At 38.5% G+C, this 20992-nt stretch overlaps 1 protein-coding gene across 3 annotated transcripts in view; it reads left to right on the plus strand.

Annotated features, from left to right (window-relative positions):
• The window catches only part of cntln (centlein, centrosomal protein), a 134932-nt gene that overhangs the window by 36118 nt on the left and 77822 nt on the right, over positions 1-20992 (plus strand). For all 3 annotated transcript variants that reach the window (XM_084401757.1, XM_084401758.1, XM_084401759.1), the window contains exon 10: positions 15013-15108. In XM_084401757.1, the coding sequence (XP_084257883.1) occupies positions 15013-15108 (96 nt within the window). The remainder of the gene's footprint in view (positions 1-15012; positions 15109-20992) is intronic.

The raw sequence follows: 20992 nt of genomic DNA on the forward strand, positions 1-20992 counted from the left end.
CTCTCTCTCTCTCTCTATCTCTCTCTCTCTCTCTCTCGCACTCTTTCACACTCTCTCTTTTTCTCACCCTTTTATTCTTCTCCTTCACCCCTCATCTTCCCTGCTGGCTAGAAATGAGGGGAAAAGACTCAAACACTCCCTCATCAGATCATTTGTAAATTGCTTTACGTGGCTGATGCCGAACTCTGTTGGTTTTCAACTGCTTGAAATTATAAATAATTGTAACAGATGCGCCAATGTGGCCGGCCTCCAACAAATGAGGCCCCAGATAATTTGGCCGACCCTTTTGGCAGGCCAATTTAATAAAATGTGAACAAAATCTACCTGCTAATAATTTATCATCCCCTCTCCCAATTGGTTAAACTTAATTACCCTGGCAGTTAACAAGGTCACGCCCAGATGCCAAGCCCGGCTGTAGTTTTGATAATGCAATCAGGAACCCGAAGGTGATGACAGCGCTGTTGTTTTTTCATTATCTTGCTCTCAGAGAAAACACAGGTGCCAAGGCCTACTTGTCTGTTGGTGGTAATTACCAGTCATCACAGTCTTCAAAATTGGTGCTACAAACATGTCAGAAACACGGCTGAACTTTAGACTCTTTCTTAGAGGTGTCTCTGTGCAAAGAAAGGGAAAGATTATGTAACATCTGTCTTCATCCGGTCCAAAAGAAAGCATCATATCTGGTATTTACTGAATACAGGCTTGCAATAGATTCACTTGTCAAATTATTTTGCTAGGAGTTAGTTTCAGAATGTTGTAATGTCTCTTTTACTGCTGTGAAACAAATACACCAGTGTACATGTAGTATAGCATTTACTAACTACAGCCATCAATTAAGTAAAATTGTTTTGTTATGTTGTTTAATTTGCAGTTAATCACATATTAACAACCCTCTACATTGCGACAAACTTTCACGCTAAGCAACTAAATGTCTGTCGTTAGCCACTGGCTAATAAATTAGATTCAACTCACTAGTGATTGAGTTAGAGGCTAAAATTAAGTTTCAACACACAGATATGTGTTCACTGTGTGTTGTGTCCTGTGACCGCTTCAGTTTGCACACACTAGATTTTAGAACACTGGAAACAAGAGAGAATGAATAAGCTTATAGATTGCTGCAGTGATGAGTATTTTTGTAGGCCAACCAGACGTTAGTATCACCCTGGTTCCCTCGACAAAAAAACTAATATGATTTTCCAGTGGCTTTTAGATTATTATATATTATATTATATAAATATAACAAAAAATGTTGTTAATAATGATAATCTTCACAAATGAACACGACTTTTGAAGCCTAATACAATCGGCAGAAGAAAACAGCTAAACGTAGGGTATAAATAAACTACACCACTATCGCATGGCATTAACGTCACCATCAAGCTTTCGACAACTCTTTTAAACGTTATTTAAAAAACATTTGGAATAGTTTGCAAGAGCATGATTATTGACACAATAAGGCTGTGAGGCGGACAAATGAGTAGACAAGTTTTGGTATCTGGTAACCTGTTTGGTATGATGACGTTTAATGTCCTGGACAACCTCTGTATACTGTAGTCCCATTTTTCTTTATCAATAAACGGATTCATTTCTTTAAAAAAACAAATCTTACTAACCACAAACTTTTAAATGGTAGAGTAAATATGTGTACAAAAATAAAATTCAGAAGTTTCCCCCTGCCACTGTATACATTAAGGCAGCAGTTTTGGGTGAGTTTATCAGTGTATCGTTTGGGAGTTTTACTCGGTCTCTCGGCAATATTACTACAATTCCACTATGCAAAGTCTGTTTGTATATATTGGCTTGCATATACAAGTGCACAGAGCACTCTAGAGCCCAATTCTTATCACTCGATGTCTGTGATTTCATGTACTGATTCGGACGGGACTAACATCTCTGTGTTTATTAAAAAGGTGAGAGTGTGTGTTTTCTAGATGTGGGAGTTACAGAAGGTCATGCGAACACCTCCAGCGCGAGCCGGAGGGAGAACAGACAGAAAAGTGCTCTTTTTGTGTTTTATTTGGGTCGCCTTTAAAACGGCCTTTGTTTGCAGGTGTGCATGTTTTGACTCATTGACTGTAATGTTGGCATCTCCAGCCGCCTGAACCAAAGAGGGGACTGGGAGATGTGTAAACGGCTTTTTGAAGGGTGGTCCGGCCGCGGCAGGACTCAACCACTCTCTTTTCCTTCCTGTCACAGTACTAGGAAGGCTTCCGAGGCTCGGGGTCCAACACAATCTTGGGTCGGGGTTACTGGCGCTCTGGGAACTGATGTCATCTCTTTGAACTTCGTTAGTGGGACCTGGGCCGGTGTGGGCTCGCTCGCATCTGTCCACTCTGGTATCAGCGTTTCTTTCTGCGCGGCCCGAGCATAGGAAAGGGGAGAGCGGGAGGCGCGGGGTCGTCGTCAGTGAAGCTGGCCAGTCAAACCCGCAGGGTGGAGAGCACCATCTCATCGCACTCCGGGCAGCCGCCCTTAGAGAGTGCAGCCTCAGCGTGGCCGCGGCCCAGACAGGGAGCGCACAAGGTGTGATGATCCGCGCCGAAGAGAGGGCCTCTGCACGAGGCGCAGGTGTCTCGAGGCATTTGAAACAACACCTTAGAGTAATTTGCTCTTTTAGATAGTGAGTCGCAGCGGCAAACACACTAGCTTAGAAAGGATATATGCGCGCCGGATGGCACAGCAGAACAGCGGGCTGAAGGCGGCGTCCAGTCGAGACCAGGAAGTCGGTGTCCTCAGAGCTGCTTAGCAGGTGGCTTGTTCCGCTGGAGGCTTTTCGACGGCGGCGAAGAAGGCTTCTCAAAAACGGAGGTCAGCGAAGTGGAACTTGCTGAAGGAGATTAAATCTGAATTCTATGGCGAAAATGGGGGCTTATATAGCCATAAGCCACGCCCATTCTGGCGGGCTCTGTCACACCTTGGTGCTAAGCGACCTGATTGGTTTGTGCTTCTTAGCCGCATCACCATAGGTTTGTGCAGTTGCAGCAGCACAGCCAATGAGCGCGCTAGACGCTCAGCTGTATGTCTGCTGTGCAGCTGCACTGCGTTTAAAAAATTTGGCTTCAATATTCTCAAAGGAATTTTTCCCATAGCGTAAGCTACTTACGCAATACGAGAGACCTCTCGAAAGGGAACGGTAGCTCAGACAGGTCAAAAATACACAAGGAGAAGCGTTAGAATCAGCAATCACAGACATTCGCATTCGACTGGATTAGATTTCTCAGAGGACCGTTGAGTTTGCCGAAAAACAGTAGGTAATTTGCTCTGGAATTTCTACTGAGGTTGTGTGAGAAAAACACTGACTTGGCAGATTCGGACGGGAATAAGATCATGTGAAACACGAATTTCTCTAACGACCCCCTGAAAAACTAGTCCCGTCCAAATAGGGCTTAGGACGTTTTTCCTTTTGTATGCCACTCTGGGCTGCTTTTGCAGTATGTTTTGGGTCTTTGCCTTGATGGAAGATTAATTGTCCCAGTGCTCATGTTGATTGCAGCTTAATTAACTCCTGAGTTTTTCTGTAGTTAGTGCTGTCTATTTTTTTTTTTTATCTTTACGCTCCCTGACTCAGCGAAGCATCCCCAAAGCACAATTCTGCCACCACCCTGATTCCCTCTAAAGATAGTGTTCTCATGGTGATGAAATTATAGGTCTGCCTGAAATATAGCAATTAGCTTTAATTCTCAAAAGTTCTCTTTCGACATCTTCCGAATTGTCGAATTCCTTACAAGTAGAGATTTTTTTTTTTTTTTGTTGCAAGATTTATGACCTGTTTTCTGAAGAACACATTCTCCAAACTGTAACTTTGTGAACACACTTCCTGCTCCTATTGACACGACATTCAGTTTTGGTGGCTAGGTTTAGATGGATTTACAGCTCTTCCACATTTTCTGATTGTGTACTTTTCTGTTGTCTTTGTGTGTTGAATGAAAGACGTTTTCTTCTGTTATTGCACCAACTGGTGTTTCTAACAAACGTTTGTCGTTTTGTTGACCTCTGTTCTCAATGCTGTTTTTGGTCTTGAAAGTGTCGGAAGGCTTTCAAATACACGTAAAACAGCTCATCAGACCAGTGCACCAAAGAGAGGAAAAACCAATGAGAGGAAATCTGCATACTTCAGTGATTTATATTATTGTTATTTATAGGACTGCATAATTTGACCAAAACATTTGTGATAATAAAAATAATAATAACACTAATTATTATTATTATTAAGTATAAATATTACATGTATAGTTAAATATAAAAATATTCATAATGTAAGAAAATATAATAATAATAATAATAATAATAATAATAATCATAATAATAATTGTATTTTACACAGTGTTGCCCGATTAATCAAATCGCTATTGCAATGTCAAGTCTATGCTATTATATGACGCAAAATGCTGCGATTTTATGAAATAAATAAATGCATGTGTGGACATGACAACCCATTCTCTCTGAGAGCTGTTTGCACATTTTCTACACCGCTAATGAAAAGAAGACCAGTCAGTTTCGGTTTAGGCTGTGCCGCGTATGGTCTCGCCATGACTTTTTCCGGTGTGCAGCGCGGAGAACAGGTGAAGATGGTTGCCGAGCAGACGGACACTGAACTAGTGGCCAGAAAAAATTCTACCTCTGTTATATGGCGATATTTTGGCTATAAAATAACCAACACTGAGCAGAGAGAGCAGTGCTGCCAACTCTCACTCATTAAGCGTGAGACTCTTTGTTAATTGACCCTTCGCAGGGAGTTTGTTTGACAGGCGATCTGACCAATCATAATCCGCCATCCTCCGAATCCACCATTTTTGTCCAACAAAGCAGTCAGAGGGCCCTTTCACACCTACCTTGTTTGGTCCGGATTTTCCAGTTTGATCTGAATCAAAATTACAGGTGTGAAACCTCCCCTGGAGCACGGTCCGGACCAAACAGACGAAATTTGGTCAGACGAAAAGAGGTAGTCTCGGTCCGGATCAAACTGAACAAAGGTTTGGTTCGTTTCTAGTGTGAAAGCATTTTCTGTATGGTTTGGACTTTCAGACCATTTACAGGAAGTTCCGGTGGTTCTCACAGGATTGCTTGCAGTCCTCTCCTTTCCTGCTGGCGACTATAAAATGTTCGCACAACGAGGACGTTCATTTGGCGAATTTGGGCTAACCTCGAGTATAGTTGGTGCTGTAGGTAGTAATGCCGTAATAATAACAGTATACTGGCAACGATATGCATCTGTTTATTCATTCATGTCAACGTTTTTTTTATTTTTTTATTCTTGTCAAAGTTACCCGCCGAATTGACAACACACTGACGTCAGACGCACGTCCGTTTACAAACCAATTTCAAGATGCAGCCCACATAGATGATGACGACAGGACGCAAGTATGTCATGTAAAGTTATTTAGTGCGCTCACATAATTGCAATGTGAAACCAAACCAAAACTTACCGAATGTATAAAATCTATCAAAACATGAACTTTGGTTCGAACCTTGGTGCGGACTTTCAGGTGTGAAAACGACCCAGTAGATTAATGTTAGTGGATTAGAACTTGAAAAACGGAGTATACTGATTTCTTTCCGCAGTTAAAACAACATTCCTTCTTATGTTCTTTCATGTTTATTTAATGCTATAAATTAACTAGAAGGAAGAAATGATCGGGTCACAAGCAGCTTTAAGAGGGTCTACAGCGATCTGTCACAACACATTAAAGAGCCACAAAACGGTGTTTATTTATTAAAAAAATACCAAATTTGAAAGTTGAGACTTTGTTTCATATCAAAAGTAACCTGGTCTGTCCTGTCTGTCAGTGCCTTGTCAGTGTCCTCTTTGCTCCGCGATGTATATTTCACTGTGTGAGAACATGGTGTGTGGCGTGAGAGCGGCATGGCTTGTCAGACATAGCAACAGTAACTAAAGGGGGCGGGTTTTTGCTAAGGTCAATTGATACTTTTCACACGCTCTCACGCCACACATCCATTTTCTCAGAGAATTTTTTTTTTTTTTAGAGAAAAATCACCAAGCAAACAGGACACTGACACCAATAGACTAGACAGAGCAGGTTACTTTTGATAGGAAACCAATTCTCAGCTCTCAGATTCTGTCAATTTTATTACACAATTCAAACAATAGCATTTTGGCGCTTGTAAATGTGACGTGACCGATCGTGGTCGTGAACCGAACATCTCTTACTCTTTACTAGTTAATAGTAAATAAACACGTATGAACAATAGGTGTGTTGAAAGATACAGTACAACTTACCGAAATGTTATGCCTCGTACATAATATCGATTAATCAGTGTTTTTCAACCACGAAAAGAGGTCAGTAAAACAGCTGGAGAACAATATGTCACATAACGTTACATTTACCTCCAAGCCATTTGATGATGGCACGTCAGTTGGCTAGACAAATTATATAAGGAGTATTTTTCTAAATATGTGCACTATATTAAATATTTATTATATTTTTACTTATATCATTAAAATATTGTAACGTTGTTATTATAGCCTAGTAAAAAAAACACATTATATTTATTTTGAGTTATTTTGAGTTTTTATTTTTAACCTTTAATAATAATACCAGCTGACAGGGCTCTCCGTATGTTTACAGCATTAGGTGAGATTTTTTTTTTTTTTTTGAGAAAAATTAACATGTATCTAATGTACCTAATATTTATCCAAATGAATTGATATTGAATCAAGATCGGAATCAAATCACAAGATTTGAATTAAAATCGTGAAATTTGTGTCAAGCAATAATAAAAACAGTAGCCTACCAGTCATTGTACAATGTAAACATTGTAACAAGTTGTCAATAAACTCAACAAAATTCTGTTACCAAATGTTCACTTACACCAAAAATTATCCACAGACTGAGGTTATACAAAGCATACAGTATGTTGCATCATGCTTAAATGTCCCTGTTTGTCTAGACAGAATTTTCTAAATATCTTATTTTCATGATTGAGCATACAAATGTTCTTATTTATTGTTCCATTTATTTTATACTATTGTACAATTGAGACAATAACAAGTTTGCAGTAATGCAAAGATGTCATTATTTAATTTAGTAAAACATATTATTTTAATTTGAAAACACTGTGCATTTAGTTGTTGTTGTGTCAGCATTATCACTAATCTGTGTATGCATTTTCCTTGAGAACCAAGCAAGCTGACTCATGAAACCATTTGTTTATTATATCGCAATCGCAATATTGACCTCAATAATCGCAATATGACATTTTCTCCAAATCGTGCAGCCCTAATTTTACAGTACAACTGATTTTTACAACCCTAGTATTAAGTACACTGATTTTTATTTTATGTATTCAATAAAATTAAAAGGCCTTGTGTTTGAAGTAGTCTGTGATATAGTTTTATATTGAAAAGCTGACCCTATAAGTTCCATGGCAAACATTATCTTCCTATCATTATCATTGTCTTCCATTATCTTCTTAATGAAAGTGGCAGTGTATTAAACACAGCCTTCCAGACAATTTTTTTAAGGTAACATTTATCATGTGATTGTGTGTGTCTCTATCCCGAGAATTCATGCATGTCAGGAACCTAGACACACAGAAATGTCTTATAAGTGTGATCATAAGAAGTTGTATCACTACACTGAATATTTTTTAGATAAGATAAAGTAGATCCATGCATTGCATATGAGGGCACAAAGTCATGTGTATGTATACAGACATATTTTAGCTGGAGGCATGTACTTTTATTAGTTTGATTATGTAGCTGACACTAACAACTGAAAATCTTTCTCTTTCTACAGTTCAAGCCAACATACTAATCCTCATACTTATCCTATCCTCATACTTATCACCATAATAATGAAATACTTTTCTCCAAACTTTGAAGTGTTAAAGCTCCAGTCCACTGTAAGTCAGTGGAAAAGAGCAAGCAGTACATTCTTTTAAAAAAAATGCTCTTTTTGTTAAAAAAAGTAACATGGGTTTAGAATTACATCAGGTTGAATAAATGATAACAGAATTTTCATGGGTGAACCATTTAGTTTAACCATTTAGTTAACTGTTCATATGTAGAATTGTAGAATTATTTATGTAGAATTAAAAAACTTGCCACCTTTTGGCGAAATTCGCCATTTTGAATCCAAAATGGATCATTTGTGTAGAATCCATTGAGATTTTAAATTCAGGAGGAGGTTTGTGAGGAGTCAGAGGCAGTGAAGTGAGAACCAAAACTTTTTTTGCGCTGCACGGTTCTAACGCAAGCAGCTCATGATCCAATGTTTTTTTGTGTCTTGCAATGGCTTGGTATGCAGTAAATGCCAGGGAGGGAGGGATGAGAGATGCATGTGTGAATTGCCTGCATCTGTGCGGCATCTTTCTACTAAGTTTTAACAGTAAAGTGACTCCCTCGTTGCTGAGAAATATAATGTAGCGATTCAGTAGCAAAGCTGTTTTATTAATATGTCGCAGTGCATCGTTGATAACAATTTTCTGTTCTCCTGCATGTTTCTGTGTATGCACAGCGCGATCTCCGATCTCTGTGTGAGTGGTGTGTGTGTTTGTGCTTCAATGAAACCAGTATCACCAAGGGATCCGTTTCACCGTTTGTATCACTCTGCTTGCAGCATTTCTCACAGCGAGTGTCATGGCGAAGCAAACACACTATAATTTTGCAAATACTGCTGTTATTGTAGTTTTTTTTACAAACTACAACAGTAGTTTTTTGTAAGAGTTTTTTTAGGCGAGAATGTAGGCTAGTTGTTTAAACTTTAAATATATGGTTTAATTTAAAAGATAGCGCCTATTTGAAAATTTGCTTTAATGTTTTCGGAGATGTGAGCTCAACACTCATGTACCCATTGGAGAACAGCCTTACCTTGACCATTTCTTCTGGAAATTGCCACTGGCTTGGATGTCTATAGTGGTTTAACATAAGATATAATTAATTTTGGGTATATCTAACAGGCGATCTTTGGTCTCATTAATCTATTGTTTGTTACGAAGCTAATAGTTATGGCTGAGGGCAGAATTTTTATATAACTTTAATGTTGTGTCTTTGAACTGTTGTATAAACACAATATCACACTCGTAGTGTTCAATATGGCTGTATATCAGCATTATATATCTGATATAGAACAAAATCGCACTTCTTCTTGGGTGAAAACTTTTGAACTGGATGAAGATGTGTACATTTCTCTTGTTTTTTGTTTAAAGATCATATATTTTTTTTAATTTAGTACTGCCCTTCAGAGGCTACAGAAGATAGCATATTTCCCAGAAGACAAAATAAGTAACATTTTTCCCTGATCTTCAAATTCAAAAAGTTTACACCCGCTGGTTCTAAATGCATATATATATAAACCTTTATTGGTTATTAAACAAACCAATAAGGAAATATATATATATATATATATATATATATAATCTAGGGTGATTTTCCCTTATATCCTTAATCGTCATGTTAAATCGACTTAAATCCTAATTTTAAAGGTAGGGTAGGCAATTGCGGAGAGGCTAGCAATATCAAACTAGCTTTGAAAGCATGAGATCCCACCCTCCCTTCAGAACGCTCTCTAAAGCCACGCCTCCTTCAAAACACATGAACGCCCACAGCAGAGTCTGCAAAGCGTCACGAGAGACATACATTAATAATAAACACATAACAAGCACATAACATTACAATAATAATAAACATAAACAACTTACAGAGCTCTGACTTGTACCACCTGACTGCTGCAGATTAATTTCGGTGTTGATAGTGTTGACATAGAACACAATTATGGTGACGACATGGCGTGAATGCATCATAAGTAGGGCTGAACGATTAATTGCATTTGCGATAATATCACTATATGATGAAATGCATTTTTTTTTTTTTACCGCAAAAGCTGTGATTACAGTCTGGTCAGTCAGTAAACCAGTCTGCACTGCAGATGAAGCATCAACTTGGTATGCTACGCATATAGGCCTGGCATTATGGAGAGAGAATTGTGTCTTTATTACATGCAAGAAAATAAATGATCTGAGAGAGAAAAAAAAAGTTTGAGAGAAAAAGTTATCACACTGATAGCAAAAAAGCATTTTATGAGAGGAAAAAAAAATTTTGAGAGAAAAAGTTTTCATACCAATAGCAAAAAATAATAATATTTGAGACTAAAAAAAGTTTTGAGAGAAAGTATTTTCTCAGAACAAAAAAATATATAAATTTGATTTTCTTGTTTTATTATTTCTGAGAAAAAAAATCTCTCTCAAAATACTTTGAAAAAAAATTCTCATATATATATATTTTGCTATCAGTGTGAAAACGTTTTCTCTAAAAAAAAAAAAGTGTTTCTCTCAAAACGCTTTTCTTTGCTCTCGATGCAATTTCTTGCTCTCGTGTCAGGATTCTGCTTTGACTGTGAGAATTGTGTCATGGGCGGGGCCACGTTCCTATTGGCCAGTCGGGTGAGCATCGTCTTGTCTTGGGAGTCGAACTGAATCATTATACCATTGTTCGGTTCACCGGCATAGATGCCGCCTCTGCCTTAGTAGTTGAGCACGGACACTCCAATGTTTGGGTAAGATGATTCATGGTGATCTTAGATCACGGACGTATTGCCTGCGATAATTAATGCGATATTGCTCAGCTTGTCAGTGAACTACGACTCTGTGTTAATGCCGCTTCATCTGAAAGCAGGTGATGGCGATTTACTACTAATCAAGGAACCGGCTTTACTGACGAGATGCGCATAACAATGTCATCCGATATATCGCCCAGGCCCAGCCCTAGTTCATCATATACAACCTCCTGTACAGTTTTACTCGGACTCAGAATAAACAATTTTGTTTTAAGGTCAATATGATACATTTCCTGTTTGAACCTATAGCTTAACTATAACCTAAAATTATTTTAATTCATGTGTTTAGCATCTGTATCTCAGATGCTATTGAGCACTATTGTTTTGCCTGAACGGTTCATTGAACGATAGTTCATGAACTCGTTCATATTTTGGGTGAACGTGAACTGAAAGTAGCATACTGTATTACTGCCTGATGAACGTTATTGTAAGCTCGTTCATTCTGGTGTCTGTGAACGTCACGCTCTCTCAGTTTAACTTCGTTCAACAGAGTGCCAGATTTCTATAGAGCTTTCCAGGCGAAACCCCGGCATAACGGTCCTTGCTCGGTTCCGGGCGACGGGTTCCGCCAAGAGTGACAATGTGAGTCAGAGTAAGTGCAACAGCGAGTGTGTGTGTGTGTGTGTGTGTGTGTGTGTGTGTGTGTGTGTGTGTGTGTGTGTGTGTGTGTGTGTGTGTGTGTGTGTGTGTGTGTGTGTGTGTGTGCGCGCGAGTGAGCGAAAGTGAGTGAGTGAGTGAGTGAGTGAGTGAGTGAGTGAGTGAGTGAGTGAGTGAGTGTGTGTGTGTGTGTGTGTGTGTGCGTGTGTGCGTGCGAGAGCGATTGTGTGTGTGCGAGTGAGCGATTGTGTGTGCGCGAGTGAGTGAGCGAGCTACAGTGTGTGTGAGTGTGTGTGCGCGAGTGAGTGAGCGAGCTACAGTGTGTGTGTGTGTGTGTGTGTGCGTGCGCGTGCGCGAGTGAGTGAGTGAGTGAGTGAGCGAGCAAGCACAGTGAGTGTCTGTGTGTATTTGAGTGAGTGCGTGTGTGCGCGTGAGACGGCTCGCGGTGACTGGTCGGAAAGCAACGTGTAGTCTGACATATTTCTTGTCCATCCACGACATGACAAGATTTTTAGGAGTCAAAATCGTGTAATCTGACACCGTGACTATCGTAACAGACACAAAATTCTTGTAATCTGAACCAGGCGTATGATCACCGTGAATCATCTTACCCAAACATTGGAGTGTCCGTGCTCAACTACTAAGGCAGAGGCGGCATCTATGCCGGTGAACCGAACAATGGTATAATGATTCAGTTCGACTCCCAAGACAAGACGATGCTCACCAGACTGGCCAATAGGATCGTGGCCCCGCCCATGACACAATTCTCACAGTCAAAGCAGAATCCTGACACAAGAGCAAGAAATATTGCATCAAGAGCAAAGAAAAGCGTTTTGAGAGAAACACTTTTTTTTTTTTGAGAAAATGTTTTCACACTGATAGCAGAAAATATATATATCAGAGTTTTTTTCAAAGTGTTTTGAGAGAGATTTTTTTTTTCTCAGAAATAATAAAAAAAATTCAAATTTATATATTTTTTGTTCTGAGAAAATACTTTCTCTCAAAACTTTTTTTAGTCTCAAATATTATAATTTTTTGCTATTGGTATGAAAACTTTTTCTCTCAAATATTTTTTTTTCTCTCATAAAATGCTTTTTTGCTATCAGTGTGATAACTTTTTCTCTCAAACTTTTTTTTCTCTCTCAGATCATTTATTTTCTTGCATGTAATAAAGACACAATTCTCTCTCCATAGGCATAGGCTACAGGAAATAACAGTTTATATTTAATTTTTGTGATATTGTGTTATAGATTCTCTCCAACGATTCTGTATCGATTAAGATAATTTCAGATTTATGTCTGAGCTTAGATTTAAACACAGATACGTGATGACGCTATGTGTGCTTTATAAACAACCGTATTCTGCTTGCTTCTAATTCCTTTGTCTCACAAACACACACACACACACACACACACACACACAACACCACTCGAACCTTCCAAAAAAAAAAATCTTTCATAAAGTTCAGAAAAGTTGAAGCGAATTTACAAGAACATTCGCGTGCTTCATTGCACAAGATATGAGATACGCACGGTTTGCTTGATGTTACTTTTGTAGTGCGCGTCTGCGCGGTCTCGCCCGCCGGTATTTTACTTACAAATGCTCTACGAAGGCATCATATGTCTTTTGGAATGCAGTTGGCTTATATATTCAAAATATGAAAATCACCGAGCGAAGCTGCTTTCAACTTCAAATACTCATGCGCTTTGCGAAGAGCGCTTGAGCATGCGGCTGTGAGCGACTCCGTCTACGTGGTTAAATGTACTTGCGTCTCAAATTGCTTTTATGACGCGAAATTAATGTGACACAGTCAGTTATATCTGAAGTTATTAAACAGACAGGACAAACCACATCTTATAATTTCAAAAGAGATGAAAACGTTCAGACAGCCTACTCTTAAATACTGAAAGCACTCTTTGTTTATTGCTTGTAATATTTTTTTCCCCTCTTTATTTGTTTTGAAGCTATATTAGTTAAAATTATTAACATGTAATTGTATTAATTTCGTTTTTTAATGTGTAATTATTATAAGTAGGCCTATTTATAATTACATATGTAATTAAATATTTCAAGTTTTATTAATAAGATCAATTCATTAATAAGAAAAAAATTAGATCGGCTCATGAAGTGCCTAAAGATTCCCCTCCCTATTTTACAATGATTTATAGCTTGTTTTTGTTGAATAATAGAAAAGATAAAGAGCTTAAAAAATAATCGCATATTAAATCGCAATCGCAATATTGGTAAAACTAAATCGCAATTAGATTATTTTCCAAAATCGTTCAGCCCTTATCATAAGCTCGTTGTTTTGGTTCAGGAGGAAATGTAAACGGCTGCTGCTGTTTGTTTTTGGTGCTCAGTGGCTGTCTGTCCACAACTCTGCATAGCCTTATGGAACGCGCTGATAATGTGCAATGTTTGCGCTAGCAAGGTGCGTGGATGTATGGAAATGTTGACAGGCAGGTATAGGACATTGATTGGACGAAAATGTTTTGATCCTGGACTTCCACAGAAGATATATGTACATGTTTTAATATTCTCTTCTTATATCACTTCTATTCAGGATGTGAAAAGAGTTTAAAACCAGTATAACAAAGAATGTTTATAAAACAAATTGCCTACCCTACCTTTAAAGCTGATATTTTGAAGAAAAAAAAGGTCCTGGGGTGCATGGCCCTGGATCCCTTTAGGGGGGGTCACATCTTTGTCAGCTTTTTCCACCCCTGATGAGTTTGCATCCCTGCAAATGAGCAAGTGCAGGAAGAGTAAGGATTTCTCATCCACTCTCAGTCACTCATGACTGCTGAAACTGTTTCTTTGTTCTCAATATTCAGGTATTGATTGCTGCTTCTTTGTAAGCTTTAATTTCACTCTTTTGCTAATCCTTGCCGAGTGGAAGTCTTTGATGATGGACACCACTGTTCCTGTGAATGCTGAGAATGTTAAGTCTGGTTTTGGGACATGTGTCAGAGGAAAGTTCAGCTATGCTGTTAATGACTTGACACATCAATAGGTAGATCCTTTTGGACTAAGAGCTCCAAGCAAGTGACTCTAGTTAGTTGCTCTCAATGGCTGCCTATTCAAGAGCTAATCAGCTTTTAAAGGATCTTTTCAGTTCTCTGAAGTATTACTGTTTTTTTCCCCTAGATTAAGTGTTTTTGATCTGGTCCCTGAAGATCTCCATCTCTCGATTTGTAGTGGTGCGTCTGCCATTTTGTAGTTTCACTCTTTCTCAGTTGTTTCTGCCATCTGGCCTTCCTTCACCGACCTGACCAGATTTGCCATTCCAGTCGCACACTTCTCTCCACTAGTTTTAGGTACTTCAGAGAGAGCCCACTCTCTCTCTCTCTCTCTCTCTCTCTCTCTCTCTCTCTCTCTCTCTCTCTCTCTCTCTCTCTCTCTCTCTCTCTTCCTTTTTTTTTCTTTCTCCCCAAAGTCTGCTTCTGTTGTCCTATCAAGTGTAACTCTGGGCCCTGATAGAGCAATTAAAGGCGCCTCCCTCCCCACCTTTGGTAATGAGGCCTGGCGCGTTTCTCACTCTATAACCCTTTAGTCTCCCCTAATGGGACATCATTATTGTCAAAGAAACAATGTAAATGGAAATGAACATGCTCATTAGGTCCCTGCACAGAGAACCCTTCAGCAGCATGCCGTGTGTGCTCCTCCTCACGATTCAGCCCGTGTCCCCTGCTAGATTTTGGAGAGTGTGTCGGCTGATGTTTGTGTGTTCATACGTGAAGGGCTATTGCTCATCTTTGGCTTTTGATTATTAAAAACTTGGCTATTGTGTTGATAAAAGATGTTTTCTAATATTTTATTGTTTTCTTTCTGTCTTCAACAGGGCCCCAGGTCTCTGTCTCCAGGTGGTGGCAACAGTGATGGAGCAGACAGTCAAGAGCAAAGGATTCAGCGGCTGCAGGAATTACTTGTGCTTAAGGTGAACACCAAATACTTACTTTAAATACTTACCTTCTCTTTGGACACCTCTCAGGAGATGTATCTCCTTATGTCAACGTTTGAGCGACAATCTCCTGCTTCCTTAGACATAGAAAAAGCACATAGAAGGTGTGCAATGTTGTCATACAACAAAACATAACTATTGTTTACAAAAATGAAATAAAAAAGTTATATAAAATTAAATATAAAAAAACATTTTAATGTAATTGGGAAAAAAAACTGAAACTAAACTACAATACAGTTTTAATGCCTCCAAAATGATTAGAAAAAAATATATATGTAATTAAATAATTCAAAAAAATATTATGACCTGCATGGAGCATCAAAATGCCAGTAGATAGTGATAACACTAGCCTGTTCTTAGACACTAAATGCTGTTAAATTATATAATTTAGCACATTAACTTTGGCTGTGCTAAAATTAAGTTAAAAAAACAACAACAAAAAAACAACATTAAAACATTGAACATTGTAAATACAAATACAAATAAAACGTAATGAAAAAAGCTAATTCTAAATTCAAAACTATCATAATCTGAGACACTGTCCGCTCTTTGACATATCAGTGAATAATAACGTGTATTTGCATATGTGTGTGTCTGTCTTTTAAAGTTTCGGCATGAAGGAGCTCATAGCAGGTAGAGTCAGATGTTATCCTCTGACCGCTACCCTCTATCTGACCTCCATCCTTCATCATCCACACGCACACACACATTGACTGTCTGCAGAGGCAATGAGGCAGCGGGAGAGAAGGCTGCTGAAGAACTCGCGCTCTTCACTAAACCAATCATCCATGTCTCTCTTTTGACTTTTCATGCCTCTCTCTCTTACCCTGTTCTCTTCTCTGCTGCCCTCTTCTTCATTCCTGCATTTCCCTCCTTTTAAATCTCAAGTAAACTAATCTAGTCTGTGTTTTTGTCTGTCAGATACTTCAGTTTGTAAGGCTCAGTGACAGTCAACGTTTCCAGCGGTGCGGAGTACTCATCCTCCAGTTCGTATTGATTTTTTTTTTGCCCAGGTGGATGCGTGCCGGGTACTTTAAACGCCCCCCTGTATGCCGTGATGTCACTCAGACACGAAACATTGGTCACTCAATCTGAACAGGCCTTCATTAGCACTCTGCTTTGTTTCACTTCTCTGTCTCATTCTCTGTCTTTTTCATTTAAAGGCTGACTGTCCTCTTGTGAATTTCTGAGCAGTAAATCCATACTTGTCACATTGGCAACTGGTCTGGGGCTGGCTTGTTCTCTTTGTCCTTGTTAATAATAACAGGGTTCAGGGCCCTGCATTTCCCACCCAGCAGGGCTGCCGTGTCATAGCAGCGGTAAACAAGCTTTCCTCCCTTTCAGAAAGCCTTTCGACAAGTCTCCTGGCCCTGGCCACTCAAGCTGAAAGGTGCGCTTGCTGTCTCCGCCAGAGTTCGCCTTGGCTAAGGTCAGAATAATAGAGGGCCTTCTTGTCAGGAAAATCTATATGTTCACCCCTGAAAAGTCCCATATAATCTTTGGAGGAGATCCCCCCCCCCCACCCTCCCCCCTCCTTTTTTTTTTTTCTTTCTTCCTTCAAATAGCTGTGAGGCAAAGACCAATATTTACGGGCATTTGGGGAGCGACCCGGCTTACTGAGGCGTTCCTCCTGCTGTGGGGTTTAAGTGGTGGGAGAAGTCAGCCTTTTCCTATTGGCTGATGGGCGAAATGTCAGGCCACAATAATGCTACAGGTGCCAGGTTGGCGTGGAAACGCTTATCAGCGCCCTGTTCCCAGAGAAGTGATGAAAGAACATCCAGAAAGAAAAGCAAACTTTGTTAGTGATCTTTACACAAGGTACCAATGATATATTTACTTTGGTCATGCAACTTAAAGTGTATTCGAGTGTCTGATGACCCCTCTTTCTTTTTATCTCAAGTCACTAGCAAAGGAATTTCACCTTAAAAGGATGATAATAATCAAAGAGGAATGTTTAATACATTAGAAATTATATAAACTGGAAAGTTTTTTTTAAGGTGACTTGCATGAAGAATTTTGTGAAGTTATGGTTAGTCGCAGTGAAACTAAAGTAGTGAATCTTTTCTTCCATATTGTGACCGTGAAAAGGATTGTTTTTCAATCCATTTGTGGTTGATAGAATTTTGAGATGTGGGTGTTTTATTTAAAAGAGAATCTGTTGTCTCACCAGAAGGTAATGACATTTTTGGCGCTTTTCCATTACCAGTACCAGCTCGACTCGACTCGACTTGCCTTGCCTCGGCTCGGCTCGCTTTTCGCTCCGGTTTCCATTGCAGATAGTACCTCCACAATAGTACCTGGTCGTCTTAGCGACGCCACAGGAAACTGCTGTGACGTAATCTTCTACGCGTCACTACGCTGATTCTCTGACCAATCAGCAGTCTGCCATGTTTTCACGTCACATTTTAGTATCGCCTCAGCTCACCTCAGCTCGCTCAGAACCTCGCCGGAGGTGATACGAAAAAAAGTACCTGGAAGCAGGTACAGGTACAACTTCTACACAGTGGAAAACCAAACAAAGGCGAGGCGAGTCGAGGCGAGCTGGTACTGTGTAGTGGAAAAGCGCCATTTGACTAAAATGTAAAAAAACAACAACAAAAAAAACCAAGAAAGAAGTAAAGAAAAATATGCATGGATGATTCATTCATAAGATAAATAACATGCATTTGAGAATAGATAGGACGATTTTTCATTTCATGCAGACTTTCACAAATAACTTAATTGATTATTAAGGGGAATATAGGGAAAGAATTAAGCCAACCCAAATCTTTTACACGTTTTCTTTCAGATACAAGTTTTACAGTTTTTTTTTTTTTCTTTTTTTTCTCCACAAGTCACTTTTGTCATTAGCTACTTTAGTGACAAAATTAGCTGTATTCAATAGCAAACATGAATTTAGAGCAGTTTGGAGCCTACCTGTGCACTAAGTAAGCCCACTATGCTTTTTGATGTAAAATTATCACATTTTATTAAATAAACTTTTGATTCAGTTATGTTTTTCAGCATAACTAATTAAATAAATGATAAAGAAACTTATTATAGCTTTAGTATTTTACATTTTAGCATGAATTTAACAATAAACAAACACAATTGATATAAACTTTTTATTTGGGTGCTTCCATACTCTTAGCATGATCTATTCTTGTCTTGCCTTAAGTCAAGTCAAGTCACCTTTATGTATATAGCGCTTTATACAGTACAGATTATTTTAAATGATGATCAATGGTGCAAATAGAATTCAATTCTGCTGTAAAGCAGCTCTACAAATACAATAGTGTCAATAGCTGCTTTTCCACCGTCGGGCTGAACGGTTCTCATTGCGTCACTGGTACGGTTTCGTATGGAGTCAATATAATGCCACATAGTTTTGCAAAAGAATAAAGTATCACAAAAGAAAATAAAGTTTTACAAAACAAAAATAAAAAATGGCAAAGGGGAAAAAAAAGTATTGAGAAAAAAAAAGATTTGCAAAATAATGTACTGCAAAAAGAAAGATATAATTAATTGCAAAAATCAATGACAGCTGTAATCCTATTTTTTCTCTGCAACATATTTTCCATACTCACACCTACTAAGTTATTTGCAACGCTGCTTTTATTCTGCGTTTCAGTCAAGTGTGTGCTCGCAATACCGTTTTTTCCTTTGTGCTTCACTTTTCTCTGCGTTTCTCTTCATGGCACTGTTTTAACGTGGGGGTGGAGTCAAGAAACCCCGCGAAGTCACGTCATCAGCAGGAGACGCAGATCACAACAGTTCAAGTCACCATGGCAGAGCAGAGGCATGCAGGTGGATTCCAGGTATGTACAGTTGATTGAAATCCCGGCCGGAAAAAGAGGACGTATGATCACCCTGTGGAGGATTTCGAGATTGCCCAAAATATCCGGGATTCGGCTTTTGCTTTCTACAGTCACCATTCATTCATTCATTCATTCATTCAAAAGCCGAATCCCGGACATTTTGGGCGGGAAAAAGGTTGGAAAAAGGGTATGGTCACCCTAGTTAATACTAATTGCATTAAGTTAAACAAAAACAAAAAACAATGCACATTTTAATGTTAGTGAAATAAAGGGTTTCCCTGTACAATCAACTGTACATACTTGGAATCCACCTGCATGCCTCTGCTCTGCCATGGTGACTTGAACTGTTGCGATCTGCGTCTCCTGCTGATGACGTGACTTCGAGGGGTTTCTTGACTCCACCCCCACGTTAAAACAGCACCATGAAGAGAAACACAGAGAAAAGTGAAGTGCAAAGGAAAAACGGTATTACGAGCACACACTTGACTGAAACGCAGAATTAAAGCAGTGTTGCAAATAACTTAGTAGGTGTGAGTATGGAAAATATGTTGCAGAGAAAAAATAGGATAACAGCTGTCATTGATTTTTGCAGTTAATTATATCTTTCTTTTTGCAGTACTTTATTTTATTTTGCAAATATTTATTTTTCTTTGCAAATTTTTTTTTTCTCAATACTTTTTTTCCCCTTTGCCATTCTTTATTTTTGTGAGCAAAATTTTTTTTTTTTTTTTTTTGCTCAATACTTTATTTTTGTGAGCAAAACTTTACTTTCTTTTGCGATACTTTATCCTTTTGCAAAATTATGTGGCATTATATTGACTCCATAGTTACAGTTTCATTTCCATTTTCCACTGTGGGGCTGATAGCGGCCGCTCTTTGGAACGTAATACAAATGCGTCAGTCGGTGCCTTGGTGATGTGATGGTTTACTGATGATATAAGATGTAAATAGCCACCACGTTATGGAGAATGATCAGCTATTGCTTTTAATTGTATTATTGCTTTGTTTACCTCACTCAAATAGCATGCTTAACCAGCTACAGAGAAACTGGTAGCCAGGCAACAGACAAGTGACCAATCCTGAGTGGCGACGTCACTTCATGGATTTTACCAGCACGGTTAGCTAACGGGCTAGAAATCTGGCTGAGAATATTTTTTAAAATATTTTTTACATATTTTAGTAATCATCATAAATTAGGTATCATTCAAAAGCTTACAAACTCAAAATTCATTCTGTGAAAACTATTTTGAAATTGGATGTTGCAATACCATGGAAACGGTACTTTAAATTTGTTTAGCGGGCTCCTCCCCTTGTGGGCGTGTCAGGTTTCATATTACAACATTTATTTTAACTACTTTATTATCAAAACCTTTTCTAATTTTGACAAAACACAAATCGTCGGAAAGGTCTGAGTCTCAATGTTTCATATTTGATGACTATTTTGTGATAGAAGTGATATTTGGACAGAAATTGATTAATTTGTTGCAGAAGAATGCATTAAAAAAAATCAATGGAATGTGGGTGACACCCGGCGGCTAATTTTGGTACAGCACCTAAACGAAATATCATAGGAACTTATATTTTTGTGGTATCAACTTCAAATTTGGAACACAACTTGGTTAGATATATGGTTTTGATTTTATACTAATTTTATAGTAAAATTTATTTAGTAAAATGTATATTTTGTATAAAATGGAAAATGTTTAATTTGTAAATTGCTGTTTAATTACTGTAAATTTGATTTACAGTAAATTTAATCTTCCATAACTTTTTCATACTTTCATTTTTTGAAGTGTTTTCACGTCAGATTACACTTCTGCAAAAATAGTCTTCTTTAAAACAAGACCAAACTTAGGTCCATAGCATTCTTGAATTACAACCATTTAAGTTTGGATAGTGCATTTTCACATCTGTTCTCAAAAAGGAGGGTGATGGTTAAGGGGTTAAGTGTCCCCAACTAAGCAAGCCAGAGATGACAGTGGCAAGGAACCCAAACTCAGCTGACAGAATGGAGAGAGAGAGAAAAAAAAAAAAACTTGGGAGAAACCAGGCTCAGTTGGGGG

The sequence above is a fragment of the Rutilus rutilus genome (assembly GCF_951802725.1).
Source record: "Rutilus rutilus genome assembly, chromosome: 2".
Lineage (NCBI taxonomy): Eukaryota > Metazoa > Chordata > Actinopteri > Cypriniformes > Leuciscidae > Rutilus > Rutilus rutilus.